The following is a 21,855-nucleotide window of genomic DNA, read 5'->3' as shown; positions in this document are numbered from 1 at the left end:
ACTGGAAGTTTTTAAGAAGAGACTGGACAGCCATTTGTCTGAAATGGTATAGGGTTTCCTGCCTGAGCAGGGGGTTGGACTCGATGACCTCCAAGGTCCCTTCCAACTTTATTATTATTATTATTATTATTATTATTATTATTATTATTATTATTATTATTATTATTATTATTATTATTATTATTATTATTATTATTAACAAATGTTTCATTTGGCAACATAAATGTTGGGCTCAATTCTGGCAGTAACTCAAGGACTGCCTGCAATATGCAAAAAAAGAAAAGGGCTAAAACAAGTCTCACAACAAAATACAAAGTATTAAGAAAGCCTGAACAACTTCCATGAAATTTAACAAATCTAAGATTTACAATGGGAAAAAGGTAATGCCCAGAACAAAACTCAGACTTGCAACAACAGACAAAAATAGCTGTACTGATAAAAAATTTAAAAGTCAGAAAAGTTGCCTAAAACAGGGAATCAGTAGGCCCAGGAAACATATAAGCTTCCAATAACAACAGGTTTGGTACAACCTGATTATAGAAAATATATTTAGGGTATCACAAAAGTAATGACATTCAAATGATTGTATATTTTGTGTTATTTACTTTTACCATGGCTAGGTAGGAAAACTAAAGGGAGCCTGCACCATATGTCAGAGTAACAGCTGATGTTGTCTTTGCATTTGGTGCTCTTTTCTAGACAGTTTTATTTTAGGCAGCTGTGAAATTCACAGACTTTGTCTTCCATTGCAAAATAAGCGTATGTGTTGTTATCCTGTTGACCTCTGCCAGCTGTGGAGGAAGGCTCTTTCTGCCTCAAGCAGCCAGTGCAGGTTTCAGCATGCCTTCTATCCAGTCCCTTGGGTGTACCTCTTTGCTATCAATGGCTGCCATGTACATGGTTAAATGCAAGACAGTTCTCCATGTCCGTCATATCTATATACAGAGTAGTTGAACACAAATTGTAACCACAGTTTTACTGAACAGTATTGATTGAGCAAACATGTAATAAACAAAACCAAATAACCCAAGCTTTGGCTTCAGATAATTTGAAAGAGCCAGTCTGATGTGGTAGTTAAGGCATCTGGCTAAAAGCCAGGAGGTGGTGAGTTCTAGTCTCCCCTTAGACAAATAGCCAGCTGGGTGACCTTGAGCCAGTCATTCACTCTCAGGCCTAGGAAGGAGGCAAGAGCAAATCACTTCCAAAAAAAAACCTTCCCAAGGAAACTGCAGGGACGTATCCAGGCAGCTTCCAGGAGTCAAAACTATTTCTCACAAATGAAGATGAATATACATGTCCCTAGATAATATTGCAGGATCCAATCTGAGTCAGTAACAGGGACCAGAAATTTAGTCTTCCGAGCTTTTGGACTCATGCTGGAGGCCGTCCATGAGGATGGGATCCAGCATGAGTTCAAAAGCTCAGAAAATCCATAAAACTAAACCTCTGGTACTGGAGACCAATCCAGATTGGATCCTGAAAAACTATTTCTTTAGATCAGGGATGGGCAATTAGTTTTTTCAAGGGGCCCCATGTGAAACTGGGATTGTTGTGGAGGATTGAACCAATGGGGCTGGTGCCATCTCCGGCAGCCCCACCGTGGCTCAAAGTCACCCTAGAACAGGGGTAGGCAACCTTGGCTCTTTTATGACTCGTGGACTTCAACTCCCAGAATTCCTGCTGGCTCAGGAATTCTGGGAGTTGAAGTCCACAAGAGCCAAGGTTGCCTACCCCTGCCCTAAAAGCATTCAGGGCTGAGGTCAATGTCCCAGAGATGCTTTTTCCAAAAGGCAACTAACTGGACTGGTTTTTCAAAAGGCCAGTTGCCTTTTGAAAAAGCACTTTTGGGGCAACCATGACCTGGATGACTTGAGAATTTCCATAGACATTTGGCTGAGGTCAATGTTACCCTGTGTCTCCCCAGGCCTAACACAAGATCCACCATCCACTCCTTTCTCACCTTCTTTGTTTCCTTGGCCTCTTGTAACAGGCTAGTTGAGCAGGTCTTGTGAGAAACCAGGCAAAAACAGCAGATGGAGACTCTGTGGTCCTGGCAGAAGACCTCCAGGAGCTTGTTATGGGTCTGACACTTCTTCTGCTGAAGTTCCTTCACAGGTGGAGACAACTGGTGGGTCTTAAACGCTGGGCTCTCCAGGTGGGGCCTCAGGTGTTCCTGGCAAAAGGAAGCCATGCAGGTGAGGCAGGTCTTGGCTGCCTCGACCACCAAGCAGCTGTCGCAGGGCACTGGAGAGGGCGCCCTCGGCTTGGCCGCGCTGCTGTCCACCTTCTCCTGCTTCTCCTCGCGTGTCCCTTTGGAGGGGCCATCTTGGCTGACCTGAAATTGCTCCACCACCTTGCAAAGCACCGTGTTTTTCTTCAAGTCAGGACGAATTTCGAAAGAAGCCCTGCACTGGGGGCAGCTGAAGTTTTCCTCCGTGTCCATCCAGGTCATCTCCAGGCAAGGCAGGCAAAAATTATGGCCGCAGGGCGTAGTGACCGGCGTCTGAAAAACACATAGGCAGATGGAGCAAGTCAGTTCGTCTTCCAGCCCGAACATAGACAACGCATCGACCAAGCTAGCCATGGCTGCGTCGGCGGAGGGAAGTCGGCGCTTTATATATAGAGAGATAGATTTGCCGCTAAGGAAAAGAAACCGAAACTTTGGGAACGGGCGTTTAATGGATTTCCTAGAAATCACGTGGGCGGGCGGAGACGCTTGTGCGCAACGCACAACGCACGGAGTCTGCGGATAAGCCTTCGTGGAAGGGAAGGAGGTTCTCCTTTTGCCCGAATGTGATCTAATCACACCATCAAGGGCGGGGAGGGTTTGCTTGCTGTTTCTGCTTCCCGATCCCCGTCCTTTCCCCCTTGCATGCCTAGAAGCAAAAGGCGTACTGCTCAGTACCGCTGGCTTTGCTGCCCCGGGAAACAGCCCCGTCCGTTTTTTAAACTTTGCAATTCATTATATAGAGCGAGTTGGCATGAAGTCGGGAGCGCCCGTTCCCCCAGAAGTGCATAGAAAGCGCAAAGGCCCTCGACGGGAAGTTTTATCAGAAAAAAAAAATGACGTTGAATGCAATGGGGCGTCATCCCTGGGATGGCGGAAACGACCCTGGATAAAAGTACCAGATGCCTCTTTGGGGCGTGAATGGGAGGACGCGTTAAATGCCCCCCCGGTGATGCCTTGATTGTTTGTAAGTGGCAAATCCGGAAAGTTAAACTCATTCGCCTCCATACCAGGAAACAAGAACTATTTTTTTTTCTATCGGTCGAGGACGTTATATGTTTTTCGGATTAAATGCACGCCCGGTATGCAAGATGCAGAGGAGTGTTTTGGTAACGGATCGCCTGGGATGAACAATATCGCTTAGACTTAGAGCCATTTATTTCCTGGTCAAGTCAATCAACCAACACATTCAGCTTCTAATAATTAGGGTGGCCCAGCCCTTTCCTGTTACACGTACCAGATATTGAATGAGAATTGTAAAAAAGCCAACAGATGATGGTCAACAAGATGGCTGTTTATTATTTCCGAAATTGGAGAAAGTAAACCTATTAATACTAATTCTTGGAAACCTGTGTGGAAAACAGCGTGGCTAGTCTGCTCTTGCCTCATTTATGGGCTCTGGGGCATAGGAGGAAGCAGAAAGCTGATTAGGCTTAACTTTGACCTGATATTCTAAGTCACATGTATTTAGGCACCAGCATCTAACTCCAAAAGAAAAGATGCTTGCATGTGCAAAATCGACATGAGCTCTTCCGCTTTCTCAAATTGGCTGAATGTAACTTTTGCATCAGGATGGCTGCAGAATCTTTGGAATCTCCCCAGTGAACTTTAAAAATCTTTTTTTAAGTAATAAAGAGTTGCTGTTCTGCAGGGGTTAACAAAGCAGTTAAAGAGACCAAAGTTCTGACTGGGAATAAGGGAACTCCCTATGCACTTATTTTTTTCTGCTTCAAGCATACTTGCTCATGGTAAGAAAGCAGCAGCTTCAGCAAACCCTAGATAAAGCAGATTATCTGGTTCCCTTTCAGTCAGGATTCAGGCCTGAACATGGGATGTATGTATGTATGTATGTATGTATGTATGTATGTATGTATGTATGTATGTATTCATTCCATGGGGTGGAAATAGCATTGGTTGCATGTTTGGGTGATCTCTGGCAGGAGCAGATTGAGGATAGCGCATCACTTCTAGCTCTACCTGACATCTCAGCAGCTTTTGATATCATCAGTTATGGCAGGGATGTCAAACTCAATTTCATTGAGGGCCGCATTAGCATTGCAGTTGCCCTGGGGGGGGCGGATGGATGCGGTCTACTGGGTGGGCGTGGATGGAGTGGGTGTGGCCTACTGGGTGGGCAAAGCCAGCTCTACATTGTTCACGTCAAGGGTGCCTGTGGGGGCCTGGGCAGGAGTGGGACAGATCTGAGGGTCTCTGGCAGAAGGGGGTGAGACCGGGGCAAGCGCCAAGGCATGGTCCATTTCTTCATTCCTCACAAAGGGTGACACCTCCCCAGCATGCACCCAGGGGCCAGGGCCAACGTGGCGGGCTGGTTCCTCGCTGTTTCCGGACGGCCTTGTGGAGCTAAGACTGATTGCGTTTCAGCATAGATGGCCACCACAAAATTGTACATTGGCTCCTGGCCGACCTGGGCCAGGGCCAAGGCAGCGGGGGCCGTTCCCTCACTGTTTCCAGGAGGGCTTCGCGGGCCACATGAAACCAATTCGCGGGCCGCATCCGGCCCCCGGGCCTTGTGTTTGACATGTCTGAGTTATGGTATCCTTCTGGATCAGCTCCCAGGATTGGAAGTGGGTGGCACAGTATTGTGCTGGTTCTTTTCCTTCTTCTGGACTGATACTAGTCAATGTTGATCAGGAGATCCTGCCTTCAGCTCCTACCCCCTGGGTGCCGCAGCGCTTGATATTCTCCCACTCCTGTTTAACCTCTACATGAAACTGTTGGGGGAGATCATCTGTCACCATCAGTAGGCTGATGAAACTCAATTGTAATTTTCCAAGCCTGGCAAATTAAACAGTGCTGCAGATGTCCTCTCCTGTTGCTTGGAGGCTGTAAGGGTCTAGATGAGGAACAACAGGCTTCAACTGAAACCAAACAAGACTGAGTGACTTTGAGTTTTAGGGCCTTTCAGATCTGGGACTTTACCCTCTTTGATACTGTATACATGGAAATGCCCCAAATAGAGCCAATTTGCAATCTGAGAGCCCTTCTGACTCATAAAGGAGGAGCAGGTGACCTTCAGGGCCAGTTGTGTCAGTTTCTGAATCTTAAGGCTCTGCTCAGTTACTCATGCCCTAGTCACTTCTCTTACAAAGCATTGTAATTACATTGTAATTGAGTAGCCGGAAACTTCAACTGGTGCAAAATGTAGCGGCACAGGCAGTTATGCGTGTCCCTATGAGGACAGTTACATTTCTGCTTTATGAATTAATTTGGTTACCAGTTTGCTTCTGAGTGCAATTCAAAATGCTGGTTTTGATCTTTAAAATCCTCCATGGGACATAGGATGGGGCCACGTTACCTGAGGGATTGCCTCTTTTCCATTACATGTACCCATTGTGGGGAAAATAGGCTGAGGAAGGAGTACTAGTATTTGTATTACTACAAATAAAGGAGAATATTTGTAGCTCAGGGTTGAAATGACGGGTCCTTGGATGTTCTCTGAGTTTGGTTGTTTTCTTGCAGAAGTCTCATTACGTCAATTTGGTTAATGAAGCATCTGCAAGAAAACAACCAGGCTCAGAGAACACCAAGGACTCCTCACCTTGAATTATTTATGAAAAATAATAAAGGCGGGATAAAAAAAATAATGTCTCCACTGCCCACGGGATGGGGCAGTACCACTCACTCTGGAAATGCTTGATCTATATAATGTATCTGATATCAAATATTTGAGATGGACCCCCCCCTAACTGAAGCAATGAGCATGTCTCATTTTTGTCTAAATCGGGATCCCAAAACTGGGGTGTTTGCACCCTTAGGGGTGCGAGATCGAATTTCAGGGTGTGTGACAAATAGTAGCTTCTGTCCCTTTAAGATACGTCAGGAGCCACAATTACATTTGTGGAGAGTGCAAAATTAATCAAACTTTTCCTGTGGATGTGGGGTGTAGAAAAGGCTGGGAACCACTGCTTTAAATAATACAGTTTAGGATGTACCTTATTGTGTTTCTCAGTCCTCTTGTGTTTTTCAATGTCCATGCTAGAACATGAAGATTGCTTCCTTTTATATCTCCATTGGAATAAAGTAGCTGTAAGGACCCACTTCAGCTAACCACCCAAGAAAGCAGAACTCTGAAACAGGCATTGTCTCAAAAGGAAACTTTTATTAGGGGTTAGTGACAATAGGGAAGTCAAGGCAAAACCTGGGGAAAATCCCGCTAAAATTGTATAGTTCAGATATGTCAAACACAAGGCCCGGGGGCCGGATGCGGCCCGTGAAGTGGTTTCACGTGGCCCACGAAGCCATCCTGGAAACAGTGAGGGAACAGCCCCCGCTGCCTTGGCCCTGGCCCAGGCCGGCGGGAGCCAAGGTACAATTTTGTGGGGGCCATCTATGCTGAAACGCATTCAGTCTTAGCTCCACAAGGCCGTCTAGAAACAGCGAGGAACCAGCCCCTGCCGTGTCGCCCCCGCTCCCTGGGTGCATGCTGGGGAAGTGTCACCCTTTGTGTGGAATGAAGAAATGGACCATGCCTTGGCGCTTGCCCCGGTCCCACCCCCTTCTGCCAGAGACCCTCAGATCTGTCCCACTCCTGCCCAGGACCCCACAGGCACCCTTGACACGAATGATGTAGAGCTGGCCATGCCCACCCAGTAGGCCACACCCACTCCATCCACGCCCACTCAGTAGGCCGCACCCACCCTGGCCACACCCATCCGGCCCTCCGAGGGCAACTGCAATGCTGATGCCGCCCTCAATGAAATTGAGTTTGACACCCCTGGTATAGTTAAACCAGCAATATTCCTCCTCCCACCAGAGTCAATAGTGTCTATTTGAATTGGCACAGTTGGCACGCATCTCAAGGTCTCCTCTAGTTTCGTTTCTCTGCAACCCTCTCCCTGATAAGGGAGACACATCCCTTTCTCAAGCGGAGAGAGGCGGGAGAGGAAGTTAGAAAGCCAAAGTTACCCCAAGCGAAAGCAAATTCTCCCCTCCCCCCAGCAGAATGGCAGGCCCCAAAACAAGAGCATATATGCAGGGAAAACAATAAGGTTTCTGGGGACCTGACAGTAGCACATGGAGATTTATTTTTTTTTTAAAGGAAAGGAAGGCTAAGCTCTCAGGATAAATAAGTTCCAACACATGTTTTTCTTATCCAAATAGCAATTTGTGTGACTCGTTTCGTATTGGGTAGCATCCAGGTTTTATTGACAGACTTTTTTTCAAGTATGTTATTGGTTATTTTAATTTTTTTTAAAAAGAAAAGAAATACCACATGGTTCATAACTAAAAAAGATAAAATTTGATATCTTGATTCAGGGTAATGGTCTTTTTATATGAGGCAAAACTTGGATTCAAAGTACAAACGCCAGCCTAAATATAAAAAAGGATTCCTTAAAAAGGATGGCCAAAGTTTCCACTAATTTGTATTACTTCTGTACCTATTACAGGTAGTCCTCACCTTATAACAGTTTGTTTAATAACTGTCCGAAATTACAATGGCACTGAAAATAATGATCTGTGACCATTTTTCACACAACTGTTGCAGCCTCCCCAAGGTCATGTGATCAAATTTCAGGCGCTTGGCAACTGACTCATGACGGTTGTTGTGTCCCAAGATCATGTGACCACCTTTGGCAACTTCTGACAAGCAAAGTAAATAGGGAAGCTAGACTCCCTCTTAACAACCATATTACTAACTAAAGTGCAGTGGTTCACTTAACAACTGTGTCAAAAAAGGTCATAAAATGGGGCAAAACTCACTTAAGAAATGTCTTGCTTGGCAACAGAAATTTTGGACTCCATTGTGGTCCTAAGTTGAGGACTAGCTGTATTTCTTAGGGTTTTTTAAATCCTTTGTTAGTTTTCTATATTTTATATTTTTTTCTATATTTTATATTCATGTGGCTATCTTAAACATTCATTACCTGGAAACAAGCATCTCTGAACTCCGTTTTGCTCTTGTCCATGTAGGCCAGTAAAGGAGAACACTCAGCTCTTTTAAAATCAGTTCTTCTCTATATAATGAATAAGCTTTTGTTACCTTGACTCAGCTACCTCTGCAAACCTTGGTTCCACCCTGAAGAGGTACCCCATGTATCAGCTGTAATATAAGCAAGTATCATTATTAAGTCACCTGATTATTTATTCTACACACTAATGGCTATTATGCAGAGACCATACTCTTAGGCCAGGGATAGGCAACCTTGGCTCTTTTATGACTCGTGGACTTCAACTCCCAGAACTCCTGGGCCAGCATGGCTCAGCTTGGAAGCCTCTTTCCCCTCAGCATGGCTGGCTCAGGAATTCTGGGGGTTGAAGTCCACGAGTCATAAAAGAGCCAAGGTTGCCTACTCCTGTCTTAGGCGAAAAACCCAAACCACCTGATGAAAGTTATGCAACATCAGCAGATATTACTGAAGCCCAGTTATGTAAAATTGTGCGGAAGAGTTTTGAGGACACAACTGTCCTGCAAAGGTTCATATATAAAATGGATAGTTCCACTTAGGTCTTAACTAATTATGGGCCTGCATGGTTAGATGGCCAAGACATTGGTAGTTGACTACAGATCTTTTTAACATTTGTATTTTATTAATCTAGGCAAAATGTTAATACATTGTACAAGTCCATGATAAATAAATAGGACTGCATGTGATATACTAAATATAACTATGATCTTATATAAGCAACCTAACAAGAAAATAGGACAGGATATATATAAAACAGGATTTCATTGTGCTGGAGATAATGACGCAGCCTTTAGTACTCAGAAATTTCTCTTGAATATTCTTGATCAACTAGTTTACATTAAGAGTTATTATTATGATTATGGACACATAAAATAATACAAATACTTAATTTTCCATTTAATTGAAACATGAAGGGGTGGCTACACAATTGTCAAAAAAAGGAAGGGTGTTAAGTTTAATTAGCTGGTCTCTGCATTTTCCAAGCATTCATTTAATGGTCCTTGATTGCAGAAAATTTCCAAGACATCATACTAGGCATTAATAAATGACATACATCCCCCTCAGCATCATTTTCATATTCTAATATTTTATTTAGAAAAAGCATATGTATACATGGTCTTCAGAAACTGAAGAAAAATCCATCAAAGACCATTTCCACAAAGTTCAGGCACACTGTATTCACATCTGAGGGTCAGGCAAATTCATGTCTGAAGGGATTTCTTTTGGGGGGCCAGATTCAATAGTAGGAGAATCAATTATTAATCTGGGTTCAATTAGTGCCTCCCAACTCTGAGTTATCTAAAAGAGAAAAACATAAGATGAAATATTGAAAATTGATGCAGCCAGCAGACACCAACTGAACGACAATCAGCGCAAGACAATGTAAGTGTTTTGTTATGAGCAAAACATTTATCAAAGCATTTGATAATTATTTTAGCCTTTCTAAAAGCCAAAAATGCAAACCTGTCTTGTGGTCACGACCTCTCATGTATGGTAGAGTTGATCAAAGGCTGCTGAACTGCATTTAACGCAGTTGGTTTCAGGTTAAGGGTTGTATTTGGTCACCTCCTCTAGTTGATATGCAGGTAGTCCTCGACTTACGGCCACAATTGAGCCCAACATTTGTTGTGAAGCAAGACAGTTGTTATTGAGTTCTGCCAGTGCATCACTGCAGTTGTTAAGTTAGTAAGATGGTTATTAAGTGACTCTGGCTTCTCTGTGACTTTGCTTGTCAGGTCTCAAAAGGTGATCACGTGACCCTGGGACACTGCAACCCTCATAAATACATGCTGGTTGCCAAAGCCCAAATTTTGATCATGTGACTCTGGGGATGCTGCAACAGTCCTAAGTGTGAAAAACAGTCATAAGGCCTTTTTTTCAATGCCCTTGTAACTTCAAACAGTCACTAAATGAATGGTTGTTTAGTGGATTTTCTTAATATGATTTATGATAAAGATTAACTAGTTAACAGAAGCATGTATTATTCCCACAGCAAAGAGAGGCACAGATAGTCAAACTGATTCTTTTATCCAAAGAAGAGAATATATCTAACCTTGTTTCTATTTGGAAATTGCTTTCGGGTTTTGTGCTTGTAATAAAAAAAACAAACGAAACTTTGTTTTTGTTTTTTGCGAATTAGGTAAGTTTATTGTTACAGAAATAGCTTGTACCGACTACTGTGTAAAAGTAAAAAGTTGTGGTTGTAATGATATCTTCCACTGTGCTAAAGAGAGTCGGAAGTTGGTGCCTTTTTCTTTCCTTTTCACTCTTTACGTTATATCTTTTTTTTCCCTTTCCCCCCTACTTTTCTATTACCTTTTTGAATTTCTCTTTGTATTTTATATTTTGATAAACCAATAAAAGTTTGAAAGTAAACAGAAAAAAACAGCAACTAAATGAATGGTTGTAAATCGAGGACTACTTGTATGCAAGTGTGGTTTTTGTGTTTGTGTGTGTGTGCGTATTGAGACGTATAACTGTTGCCTCAAAGTGTGGGCAGCTGGGAAGGAAAGGGAAATAGGACAGGGAAATAGAAGAAAGGGCATAAATGGAGGAGAGAGAGAGAGAAAGGGGAAAATAAATATAAGGGAAGCAGAGGAGAGAGAATTGAGGAATGATGTTAGATATGTATAAATGAAGGGATGAAAGGAGGACCAAGTTTGGAACTGTTCCCCCCCCCCAAAAAAAATACTGGTACTAGTTCCAAATGTTGCTGACATGTGGCCTCAAAAGGGTCTGCCCAAGAAAAATGCTCTTGAATTGAGAAATGTCCATCCCCCCTCCTTCATGTTGCTCTCTCTATGAGGCAATGTAACTTTTACAAGCAAAGAAATACTCCATGCATAGACACTGCAGCACGCGTAAAGGAAACCTTAGAGATGGTCAATCAATTTCAAGAAAGTGCTGTCATACCTTCCTGTCCTGAGATACGGCATATTCAATTGTCTCATCTCCATCTTCAGACTGATAAACCAGGTCAAATTTCCCTGGCTCTTTTGCTACTAAAAAAAGACCACAACAAAATGTAAATTAGATCAGGATGTTTCCAATATAACTGGAGATTGCAGGACTTGTCTACGGACGATGTAAATCAGGGGTAGGCAACCTTGGCTCTTTTATGACTCGTGGACTTCAACTCCCAGAATTCCTGAGCCAGCATGGCTCAGCTTGGAAACCTCTCCCTTTCCCCTCAGCATGGCTGGCTCAGGAATTCTGGGAGTTGAAGTCCACGCCTCATAAAAGAGCCAAGGTTGCCTACCCCTGGTGTAAATGAATGGATTCCACTGATGGAAGAGATTCCACCAGCAGGACAGGGAAGGAACCTGCCCTCTCCAGCAGGGCCTCAACCTCTGCTCCTGAGAACCTCCCTCTGGAGCAATTTAGGGCTGTGAGCTGCAAAAGAAAAGGAAATTCCGCTCGTCCAAGATGAGATTTTTCCAACAGTGGTTTAATTTGATCTTTAAGCCAGACTAATTTTGCAAAACCCCATTATAAACGGTGATAATCTGTGATCCCTCTTCACAAGAGCAACACTTTAAGATGTTGCATAATACTTACGTGATGAAAAAGAAAGGATTTCAAGTTCTAGCTGCTTATTAACAGGATTCCAGCTGACAAGTTTTCCTTCCTTAAAATATGGGAAAGAATTAAATAATGGCATTTGTAAGGGCATTCAATAACACGTAGGTATTTTATTATATCATAAAATGTTATATTAGTATAATTAGCATAAAAACAAACCCCCAATAGGTACTGCAACGTTAAGAACAATAGGGATTTTTATTATATGGGGAAGCTGTTTAAATAAGAGCAATTCATCCTCTCTGCGAAGTACAGCTAGTCCTCAACTTACGACCACAATTGAGCCCCAAAGCTGTTGCTAAACGAGGTGTTAAGTGAGTTTTGCCCCATTTTTCGACCTTTCTTGCCAAAGTTGTAAAGTGAATCACTGCACTTAGTAAAATTAGTAACAAAGTTGTTCAATGAATCTGGCTTCCCCATTGACTTTGCTTGTCAGAAGGGTGCAAAAGGGGATCACGTGACCCCGAGACAATGTGACCGTCATAGAAAAGAATCAGTTGCCAAGCGTCCGAATTTTAATCACGTGACCATGGGGATGCCGCAGCGTTCATAAGTGTGAAAAATGGTCATAAGTCACTTTTTCAGTGTTGTTGTAACTTTGAATAGTCAGTAAACGAACTGGTGTAAGTTGAGGACTACCTGTATTGGGTAGTTTGATGTCCAAGGATAAGGTATTTCCAGTAAAATGCATTACTTCTCTTCTTCATGATGCCTAGCATTTCATACAAAGCTAACAATGAGAACTTGACTAGTGAACAACTCCGCTAGTAATTCTGAAATTCCTGGTCAGGTTTCGGCGGCCGATTTTGCTTTGCCCAGTGACCCTAAAGGGTCGGAAAGTTGCCCTGGAGGGGCAACGAAGAAGGAGGGATACTTCAGGAGCCCGGACAGGACTGCGGTCAGTCTGAGTGGACTGAAGAAACCCTCTGAAAGGACGGAGGAAAGGCTGCCGGGTGAGCCCAGGCAGCCCAAGTTGTCGCCAGTCAGAAGGAAAGCGAGGAGCCACAGCGCTCTGCCAAACAGCTGATTGTCAACAGCGTGCTGAAGCTGCCAGAAAAGACTAACAAACGAAGCCTATATTTGATTTTACACGTCACAACAGCAGCAAGAATAATATTTGCGCAATATTGGAAAAATGAAGGAATACCACCAGATGAAGAAATAATTAAAAAAATACTAGAATGCGCAGAGATGGACAGATTAACTATGAGACTGAAAGAAAAAGAAGAAACAGAATATTATCAAACTTGGGACTTATTTTACCGATGGTTAGAGGAAAGAATAAAGGATTAGGATTTAAATATGTATTAGCGTATTTAAACTCAGACAGCACATTGGTTGAAAAATTATTATTGTATGCATGGAAAAAAAATTAATAAAATCTTATTAAAAAAATTCTGAAATTCCTTCTACTATATTTCCAAAGAGAAAAGAAGAAACCACATTCATGTGATTCTCAACAATTAGCCCAAGCTTCAGAACTACAGATTGTGCTGTTTGAAAGTTGAAAGGACATCTATAAAGGTAGATTTTCCTAGTTAAAAATTGATTTTTTTTCTATACAAAATTATATTCCTGTGCTAGTGGGAGGTCCAGGCAGAAGAAGAACATCGTGGCTTCAAAATCTAAGGGACTGGTTTGGACAAAATTCAGCAACACTTTTTCGTGCGGCTGCTGATAAAAACAGGATCGTCAACATGATCGCCAACGTCCGATAACGGATATGGCACAAGAAGAAGAAGAGCGGGAGGAAGTATGCAAATATATGTAAAAATCAAGGAAGCAGTAAGGATCCAGGGTACCTTTTGCCACTGAAGTTTAGTCTGGAGCAGAAGCCAAGTAACATGCCATAAACATATCCAGCAAAGGATAATGCAAAAAGGCTCATATAATAGAATAATAAAGGGATGTAGATCAGGTTGACAGTAAGACTAAGGCATCAGTCTCAAGGTCTAGATTAGATTAGAGTCTAGATTAGAGTTTATTGTTGATGCAGTATGTCTAGATGTGTGCCTTTGAATCAGTGTGAACCGCCTGGAAACTCACTGGACAAGTCCTGGCAGTTTTCTTGGCAAGATTTCAGAAGTGGTTTGGCCTTGCCTCTTTTCTAGGCTGAGAAAAAGTTCTGGCCCAAAGTCATCCAGTAGGCTTTGTGCCTAAGGAAGGGCTAGAACTCAGTGTCTCCCAGTTTCTAGCCTAATGCCTTAACCTACTGCACCAAACTGGCTCTTTGTTGATACAGAGTTGGGGGCTTCTCTTGGCTGGGCAAATGTCGTTAATTATTCATTTTTGACCATGTATTTTTTTTTCTATATAATCTTTTACAAATCTGTCTTTAGTGCTTTTGGACTGGTTGTCTGGGAGCCCAGAATTCACTGTTCTGTATTTCAGTAAGGAAACTTCTGATCTCAATTGCTTTAGTTTGTCTTTTAATGGAGTGGGTTTTTTTCCATTACACAAACTGAGTAAGAAAAATAAATTCCCAAACAACAACAAAAAAACAGCATAATTCACATAAGACTCTACGCTTCTAAAGATTTTTGAGGTTTAATGTATAATCTCAAGAATCCTCTCAATCATCTGTAAATTAGACTAGCACTATTATCAAAGAAGACAACAAGGTCAAAGAATTAGATTCAAATTGGACAATCCCCCCCAATTGATATCTCACTTGCTTAATTCAATATTAAAATAAACACTGCCAGTAAAGCAAAAAAAATAAAATAAAGATAGTGCCTTTTCGTAAGAACAATTTTATTAAAAGGCATAAGTTTTTAGAAGATGTTGCTCACTTCATCAGATGTATAGGATTTAAACTGGGGTGGAGGGAATGGGTGGTGGTGAAGGCAGAATGATTATACAGATGCAGGTAACATGTGAAACAGATTATAAGAGGAAACTTGAATTATTAGCTTGTAATTTCAGCTCATGAAAGCTGAGGCCTTTTAATAAAACATGTTATTCAGAAATGGTGCTGCTTCTGATTTTTTGCTACCACAGACTAACATGTCTGTCTTACAAAACAAAGCAGCAATACTTAATAAATAGAAAAGCAGCATCAAATTACGTTGAAAAGTTGATGGCAATACCTTGTAATCGGATACTTCAGGAGTATAATTTTCGGTTAATTCCAAAAGCTGTTAAAAGAAAAACCAAATTCTTAAGCTCCAGATACATATGTAGCCTCCACAAATTGTATCATCCACCTAAAGTTAGCGTAGAAACTAGAAATCAGTAATAAAAGCTTTATTGATTAAAAAAAAACCTTATAAAATAAAATTTTTTGGAGCCAATTACTTCTGATAAATTCAATGCACAATAATATTAATAATTATTTACAGTGTACCCCATCTAAAAAGCTCTGCTAATAAGTATGTTAATAACCGTTCAGGAGAGGTAGAAGAACCTATAGCTCTCCAGAAATCATAGAATCCATAATCCCAAGCAGGCTGGGCAATTAGTGCCAGTGATAAATGATGCTCTCTCCAAGTTGTTATGTACATGTCACTGTAGTAAGGCAAGTAAAACATCCCAGGAAAACACATATGGGAGAAAAAGGTATATAAATCTTTCAGAGAAGGGACGAGCCTGTGAACCAATTAATTCTTTGGTGGGGAGAGGAGAACTTCACCTGATACAGATACTGGCAGAAAAAGTTCTAAAGCAAGTCTCCAGTCAACCTCAACTCCTGTTGACTTCATGGACACATCCATGTTGTTTATCTAAACAAACAATAATACAGAGATGGTTTGCCACTGGCTTCTTCCAAGGTGGTTTTGGGGTTTGTTTTGTTGACTTCCCAATCCAAGATATAGTAATGAGATTTCCTGGTAACTTCTCATCTAAGAAATAACCAGGTCAAATCTTGCTTAGCTTCTCAAGATCATCCAAAGTAGTTAGGTGGTTAAATGGCTTCTGCATTAAGATGGATCCTAATTTTCAAGTGATGCTCATTTTTATTTAGAATATTCTACCCTTTTTCACACAGGAGAACACATTCTCCCAAAGGTGCTTTTTTCACGAGGCAACTGAACTTTCTTTGAAGACGTTTCGCTTCTCATTCATGAAGCTTCTTCAGCTCTGAGCTGAAGAAGCTTCTTGGGAGAGAAGCAAAATGTCTTCTAAGAAAAACAAGGAAGTCCAGTTGCCTCGTGAAAAAAGCACCTTTGGGATAACTATGACCTGGATGCCTGAGAATCTTCATAGACATGAGAACACATTTCTCTTCTAAAAAGAAGCTTCCACCATCACTTTTTTCCACCACTTTTTTAATCCAATTTTGGATCTGCACAGAAAATACACCAGGTACACCTATAATGCTAAGCCATGATGAGGCTTGTTTGTATCACTTAATTTTGTAAACCGCTGCTTGTTATTTAGTGCCTTGTGAAAACCAACGAATTGCGGTGTTGGGAGTTTAATCAATGTTTCAACAAACCTACCTCACAAAACAGAATGTGCTACTCCCCCTGCCTCAGAGTTTGCATTTGCATTTCATCCCCCGCTTCGTATTATACAGCTGAAAGAATAATACCTTAAAGGCAATTTTTTGGCCTACTTGTGGAGGAGCAGCTAAGAGAGGCAGTGTGCTATAGTCCTTTTTCGGAGCTTCCACGGAATTCTACAAAACAATCATTAAAAATATCATTAGTGCAAAATCAGTGCAGTACTAAGATATTGCAATGCAAAGTTGCCCAATTAAGGTGTACTTTATAACACATTAGCTACCTTGACAATGATGGCACTACCCACTCCCTGGAGTATTTAATCTATGAAAAATTAAGCTGGACAAAGATAACGAGCATGGTATCTATTTCAATTAAAACCTTTCTAGCCTTGTGGACTTCCACACAGGCCACACTTGTTCAGAAGGCTGGAGGGGGAAATAGATCTGCCTGTCTATTCTTCCTTCAATCTTCTGAGGCAGTAATTCCCCAGTGTGTGTGGTCTACCAAAGCTATTTCATGATCGCTGCCTTAGCTTCACTACTCCATGTGCACACAGCCAGCTGCCAAACCACTTACTGCTCAGTGCCCACTCAGGAAAGTTTTTGGTACAGAAAAGTTTACAAGGCCCCTTAAAATGGAAGGGTGGGAAGATAATCCCCATACATGGAACTATACCAGTGGTTCTCAACCTGTGGTCTGTGGCCCCCTGGGTGTCTGCGATGTTGTAACAGGGATCCACAAAGGCTTCAAGAAATGTTATGATTTAAATCTTGAGTTACATCTTGGTGGTCCAGGGCCACAAAAGATATTTAAAGGGGGTCCAGGCTGAAGAAAAGATTGAGAACCCTTGAACTATAATACTCATATATTTGCTGATAAATGTAAATACTCATGCTCTTAAAGATGGTAATATATGAGGTATGGAGGGCTTGTTTCATTGGTTAGTCTCTGCATAGTCCTAATGTTTATTTAGTGGTCCATGACTGGAGGGAAAAAAAATCTGAGAAATACTGATCTGAAGTACTGAAACTACCAGTGATCCTATATTGGATTTTTTTTTAAAAAAAAAACAAAACTCCATCTATACCCTTATTTCAACTTTTTCATAAAAATATTCTTTCTTGCAGTGTGGAGTAGATTTGAAAATTGATTTCTAATAAGTTCCAGAGACTTCTTTTCACCACATCCAACACTCAGGGAGTTCTTCTATCTATTTCTAAATAGGACAGCAAACTCTCCACAATTCTAGTTGGTGCAACTTCTTCCAGGCAGGTAATTATTTTAAAGTACTGGATTTTCTCCATAGCCTAGTGGGAAAAAAAAGGTACTGGCAAATCTACTGATTGCATATGACAGTGATGGCAAACCTTTTAGAGACCAAGTGCCCAAACTGCAACCCAAATCCCACTTATGTATTGCCGGGTGCCGGGTGGATGTGGCCCACTCGGCGGGTGCAGCTATAGTGGGCTTGGCAGACTGGGTGGGCGTGGCCACTGGATGGGTGTGCCTACAGTAGTCATGGCAGACTGGGTGGGCATGGCCGGGGTGGGTGTAGCTACCTTGATGTTGCTTATGGGGAGGGACACCTGTGGGAGCCGGGCAGGGTTGGGGGAGATCCAGGGGGTCTCTGGCAGGTGGGCTCCCCAATGGCGGCTCCAGGCTGGCTGGCCTTAAGCCAGTGATGGTGAACTTGTAAAGACCACGTATGCTGGGGCAATGGTGTGTGCCCACAGAGAGGGCTCCATGCCTCTGGCATGTGTGCCATAGGTTCGCCACCACTGGCATATGAGCACATGCAACTGGCCTACTGCACAAAATAGTTGGAATGGCTACCTTACCAGCATTTACTACACAAAGATGCAACATAAAGGGAAGAAAAGATAACAGGAAAACGACGCAGCACAGAAACATTCATAGTCAGTTGTATTAAATGTCAGATCAAACTTCAGAATAAAACTCCAGCAGCCTCATACCATGCTTTTCAGTTTCTAGACAATGTCAGAAATAGAACATTCAATTGATACTCAATTTCTGCAGGAAAAAATTAGAAACCAGACTTCCATTATTTGATGATAATGACAGGTATGTAATGGCTTCAATTTTTCTAAGAATGCTGATCCATGGAATCATAGACTAGATGTTACTGCTATACCCACCTGAATAATAACAGAGGCATTTGTTGCTGCTTCGTTTAACTGTTTTTGTTTCTGGTTTTCGTTACTGTAATTATAGAAAAAATGAACACGTTCTCCCCTTCCCCTATCCCTGGTCATCCCACGGCATCCGCGAACTCTAGGTCCCCTCCACGAGGGGGTTTCCCCTCTTCCACGCCCCCTTCTATTTTCCTTCAGGTTTGAAGCTAGTCCATAAGAGACATCTGAGAGTTGTTTGTCATTCCCTCTGACAGATAGATTGTCTATGGCATTCTGTTTCTTTAAAGCATTAGTCTCTGATTTAGAGCTATCATCAGATTCCGATGAGGAGCTTTTAGGTTCAGTCTTTGAAGAATGGCCTGTCACCGTTTCTTGCTTCTGATATGGTAGCTTATTTCTCAGGTTGCTGCTCTGCTGCTCTTCCTCTGAACTGGAATCTGAATCTGAACTAGAGGACTGGTTCTTGGCTTTTTTAGTTTCTCCTGTTTTAAGAGAAATTTTGTCTTTATATTTCCCAGTGGAAAGAGATTTTAAAGAAGCCAACTGTGGTTTGTTTATGTGCTGCGATGTCCCTTTAGATGCATGTGTGTTGGTCTGTTTTGTGCCTGGTGTACTATGGTCGCTATCAGATGATGATGTAGAGGATTCACTAGAGGAACTGCCTTTCTTTGGGTTGGATTGTGCTGTTGTGTTTCCTTTTATGCTTTTTTGGCTGAAAGTTTTCTCATTCTTTTGGGAGGTGCTCTTTGATGGACATATACTTGCTTTCTTCTTTTTGTCTTTCTTTGCATCCTGCTCTTTCCCCTGCTCAATTTTTTTCCTAAGTTTCTTGGAATGAGAATTATCATCCTCAGTGTCCATCATATGACTCCTTTCAGGTGCCGCTTTTTTCTTTTTCCCCAATGTCACAGAATCTTGAATATTTGTAGATTTTTCTTCTTTCTGCTCAAAATTCCATTTACTCTTCTTTCTTTTGTTGGGCTCATCTTCACTTTCAGAGTCCTTTGCCTCCAATTTCCTCTGCCGCTTTCTTTGTTTTTTTGACAAGCTGCTGGAACCATTGGTGACAGTGTCGTAACTGTTCAGTCCAACAATCTCCTCCAATCTGACTCTATCAAATCCACAAACAAAAGAAAATGTTATTGTTGCAGCACGTTTTACATAGTATCATGCTAAAAAATGAAACCCATCCAGCTGGCCTTTAATCCAACAAAGATACAGGTTAGGAATACTGATCTCAGTACAATATTCTCTTTTTAGTCTTTATGCCTTAAGAGTAATAGTTTTATATGTGTATACTTGAAAGAGTGGGATCATATCACACGAAACCATGATTTACTGAATCATAGTTTAAGCATGCCGCATTTGTTTCAGTTCATATATCACATTAAAACAAAAAAAATAATCATAAGGTTACATAATGTGTGAATCCTTCTCTATATTTAGGACCACAGCCTGGAAGAACAAATAATTTCCACCAGGTCATGTTTTCTCAAAATGAGCACTATCATCACCCAATAATATGATAAATTAATTTGTATGACAGCCTCCATAAATAAAATAAATATCATTAAGGCCAAGTTTGGGCAAGTCAGTGTATTGCTTACTTGTAATAATTACTGTTGTGGCCAAAACCTGGCTCACCAAAAGCAACCAAAATACTTTGAATATACCACATAATTTTATTAGCATGCAAACAACAGTAGATATTGGGCTCCCAGCAATATTATAGATATTGGGCTCCCAGCTTCTGCAGTTGGCTGAATAGCCATGAGCTTACATACCTTTGGCCTATTTCATTGTGAAGACAAGGGGAAAGGACAGCACGCCCTTGGAATGTTTTAGATAAAGATATCCGTGTGACATATTATTTATTCATTTTTACTAGGTCAGCATGGCACCCACATTATCTCTGACCAATGATTCCTCCCTCTGATGCCACTCAGGGTCAAGGTTGCTGTGAATGTTTTCTTACAAGAGTACTTTAAATAGTTCACATTTAGGGTTGGGGGGCATCCCATAGCTTTGGCAATGAGTGGAGCTTACATGTGGGGGTGCTTTTTACACATTACATTTTAATGTAGTCATCACAGCGTTCTCAAATTTTATGAGCTTGCACAAGCAAAACAGAGACCAAACCTCAAGAGTGATAAAGCTTTGCTAATATAAACCTGGTAAAGTTTAACTTCAAAGGTTTGTGAGTACCTGCTCTAGATGATAAATAATTTTAAGGATGCTTATTTCCACCTTAAATGTACTAACTTTAACATGCACAGAGTTCACAGAGTTATATCATTATGATGCACTTGGCTTTCACCAGCCTTCTCCTTCCAACTACTTAGCATCATAAATCCCACTCACTGGATGTGAATCTAATGGAAGATACAATTCAAAGTACTTGGAAGGTAGCTTCTACCTAAATCAGAACAGGATCAAGCTAACATTCAAAAAGTAAAATTATTTAAGTAAATTTGCCAACACGCAAACAAAATAACCAAATCTCTGGCCATGTCAAAGCAGGCAGCCACTCGGGAGAGCCCGTTTCCCCCACCACCGTAGCCCAAGCCTGTGTGTAGTATCCAAGGAGCCCCCCGGCCCTTTTTCCTTTTGCAAGGCTCCCACCGAAGAGAATCGTTGTCCCGCACCAGCCGCGCGCTCTCGGTGGGCGGCAGGAGCGCCCCGTCCAGGAAGAGGTTGAGCCTGGCGTGGCGGCTAAAGCCGAACTTCTCCCGAATGAGGCTGATCAGGTCAGTGATAAGGCGCACTTGATTGGGCTCCACCAACAGCCAACACAGTCCGCAGGCCGGAGTCACCGGCGGCGGGTAATCGAAGAGTAGGCGGAGACGCACCGGAGCCTCGCAGCCGCTGCCCATGGCCGCCGCCATGTTTCCGAGAGCCAACAGCTACGGCGTGCCACGCGGGACAAAGAAAATGAAAGTGCGAGAGCGAGAGCGAGAGAGGGCGGGGCTGGCCGCGAACAGCTCGGAAAGGCTCCGGGAGAGAGAAAGCGCGAGAACCTGAGGATGCTTTTCCAATACGGCGATTTGTTGCTTTGCCCGGTTTTTTTTAAAAAAAACAAAAAATGTCCATTTTTTTTAATTGAATGTTTTTAAATTAAAACAATCATAACAAAAAAATCAAGTTAGGCTGGAAGTTTTCAGGATCTCTGGATATGTTGGAGTTCTGGAGAGAGGGAAAAACCAAATTCCACTTCCTTATTCACTCTGAATAGTTTAATATCTCTCGGAACTCTCCGAGCAAAGAGACTGCACCGCTGATAAAAGCACGGTAATATGTTTAAAAAAAATACGTACGGAAGAATATGTCATCTGCTAAAGAAACCATACTGGCTTTCTTTATCATAAAGGTATGCAAATAAAATGTAAAAATAGGAAATAGCAGGAGACTAAACAAGTTTGTCTAATCTACAAAATTGTAAAAGATCTGAAAGTCAGCAATACTGTTAAAGGTCTAAATAAACCTCTTTTAATTTTAGGTGGGGATACATGTTCATTTTT

The 21,855-nt window shown here is 41.9% G+C and overlaps 2 protein-coding genes across 2 annotated transcripts in view; both read right to left on the bottom strand.

Moving 5' to 3' along the window:
• The window catches only part of TRIM25 (tripartite motif containing 25), a 24,825-nt gene extending 22,198 nt beyond the window's left edge, over positions 1–2,627 (bottom strand). The window contains exon 1 of the mRNA XM_015815527.1: positions 1,961–2,627. Coding sequence (XP_015671013.1) covers positions 1,961–2,584 — 624 coding nt within the window. The 5' untranslated portion in view covers positions 2,585–2,627. The remainder of the gene's footprint in view (positions 1–1,960) is intronic.
• Positions 2,628–8,769: 6,142 nt separating this feature from the next.
• COIL (coilin) lies at positions 8,770–21,238 on the bottom strand. The gene is made up of 7 exons (XM_015815414.1): positions 20,960–21,238; positions 18,341–19,448; positions 16,271–16,357; positions 14,826–14,873; positions 11,713–11,782; positions 11,068–11,156; positions 8,770–9,453 (listed from the first exon to the last, which is right to left on the bottom strand). Exons 1-7 carry the CDS (start codon positions 21,220–21,222, stop codon positions 9,334–9,336), a joined length of 1,785 nt encoding a protein of 594 aa, XP_015670900.1. The 5' UTR covers positions 21,223–21,238; the 3' UTR covers positions 8,770–9,333.
• Positions 21,239–21,855: the final 617 nt, after the last annotated feature.

The sequence above is a fragment of the Protobothrops mucrosquamatus genome, unplaced genomic scaffold (genome assembly GCF_001527695.2).
Source record: "Protobothrops mucrosquamatus isolate PMUCROS unplaced genomic scaffold, P.Mucros_1.0 scaffold_6, whole genome shotgun sequence".
NCBI lineage: Eukaryota > Metazoa > Chordata > Lepidosauria > Squamata > Viperidae > Protobothrops > Protobothrops mucrosquamatus.
The sequence above is the reverse complement of the archived record's forward strand: the minus strand, read 5'-3'. Positions and strand labels throughout refer to the sequence as shown.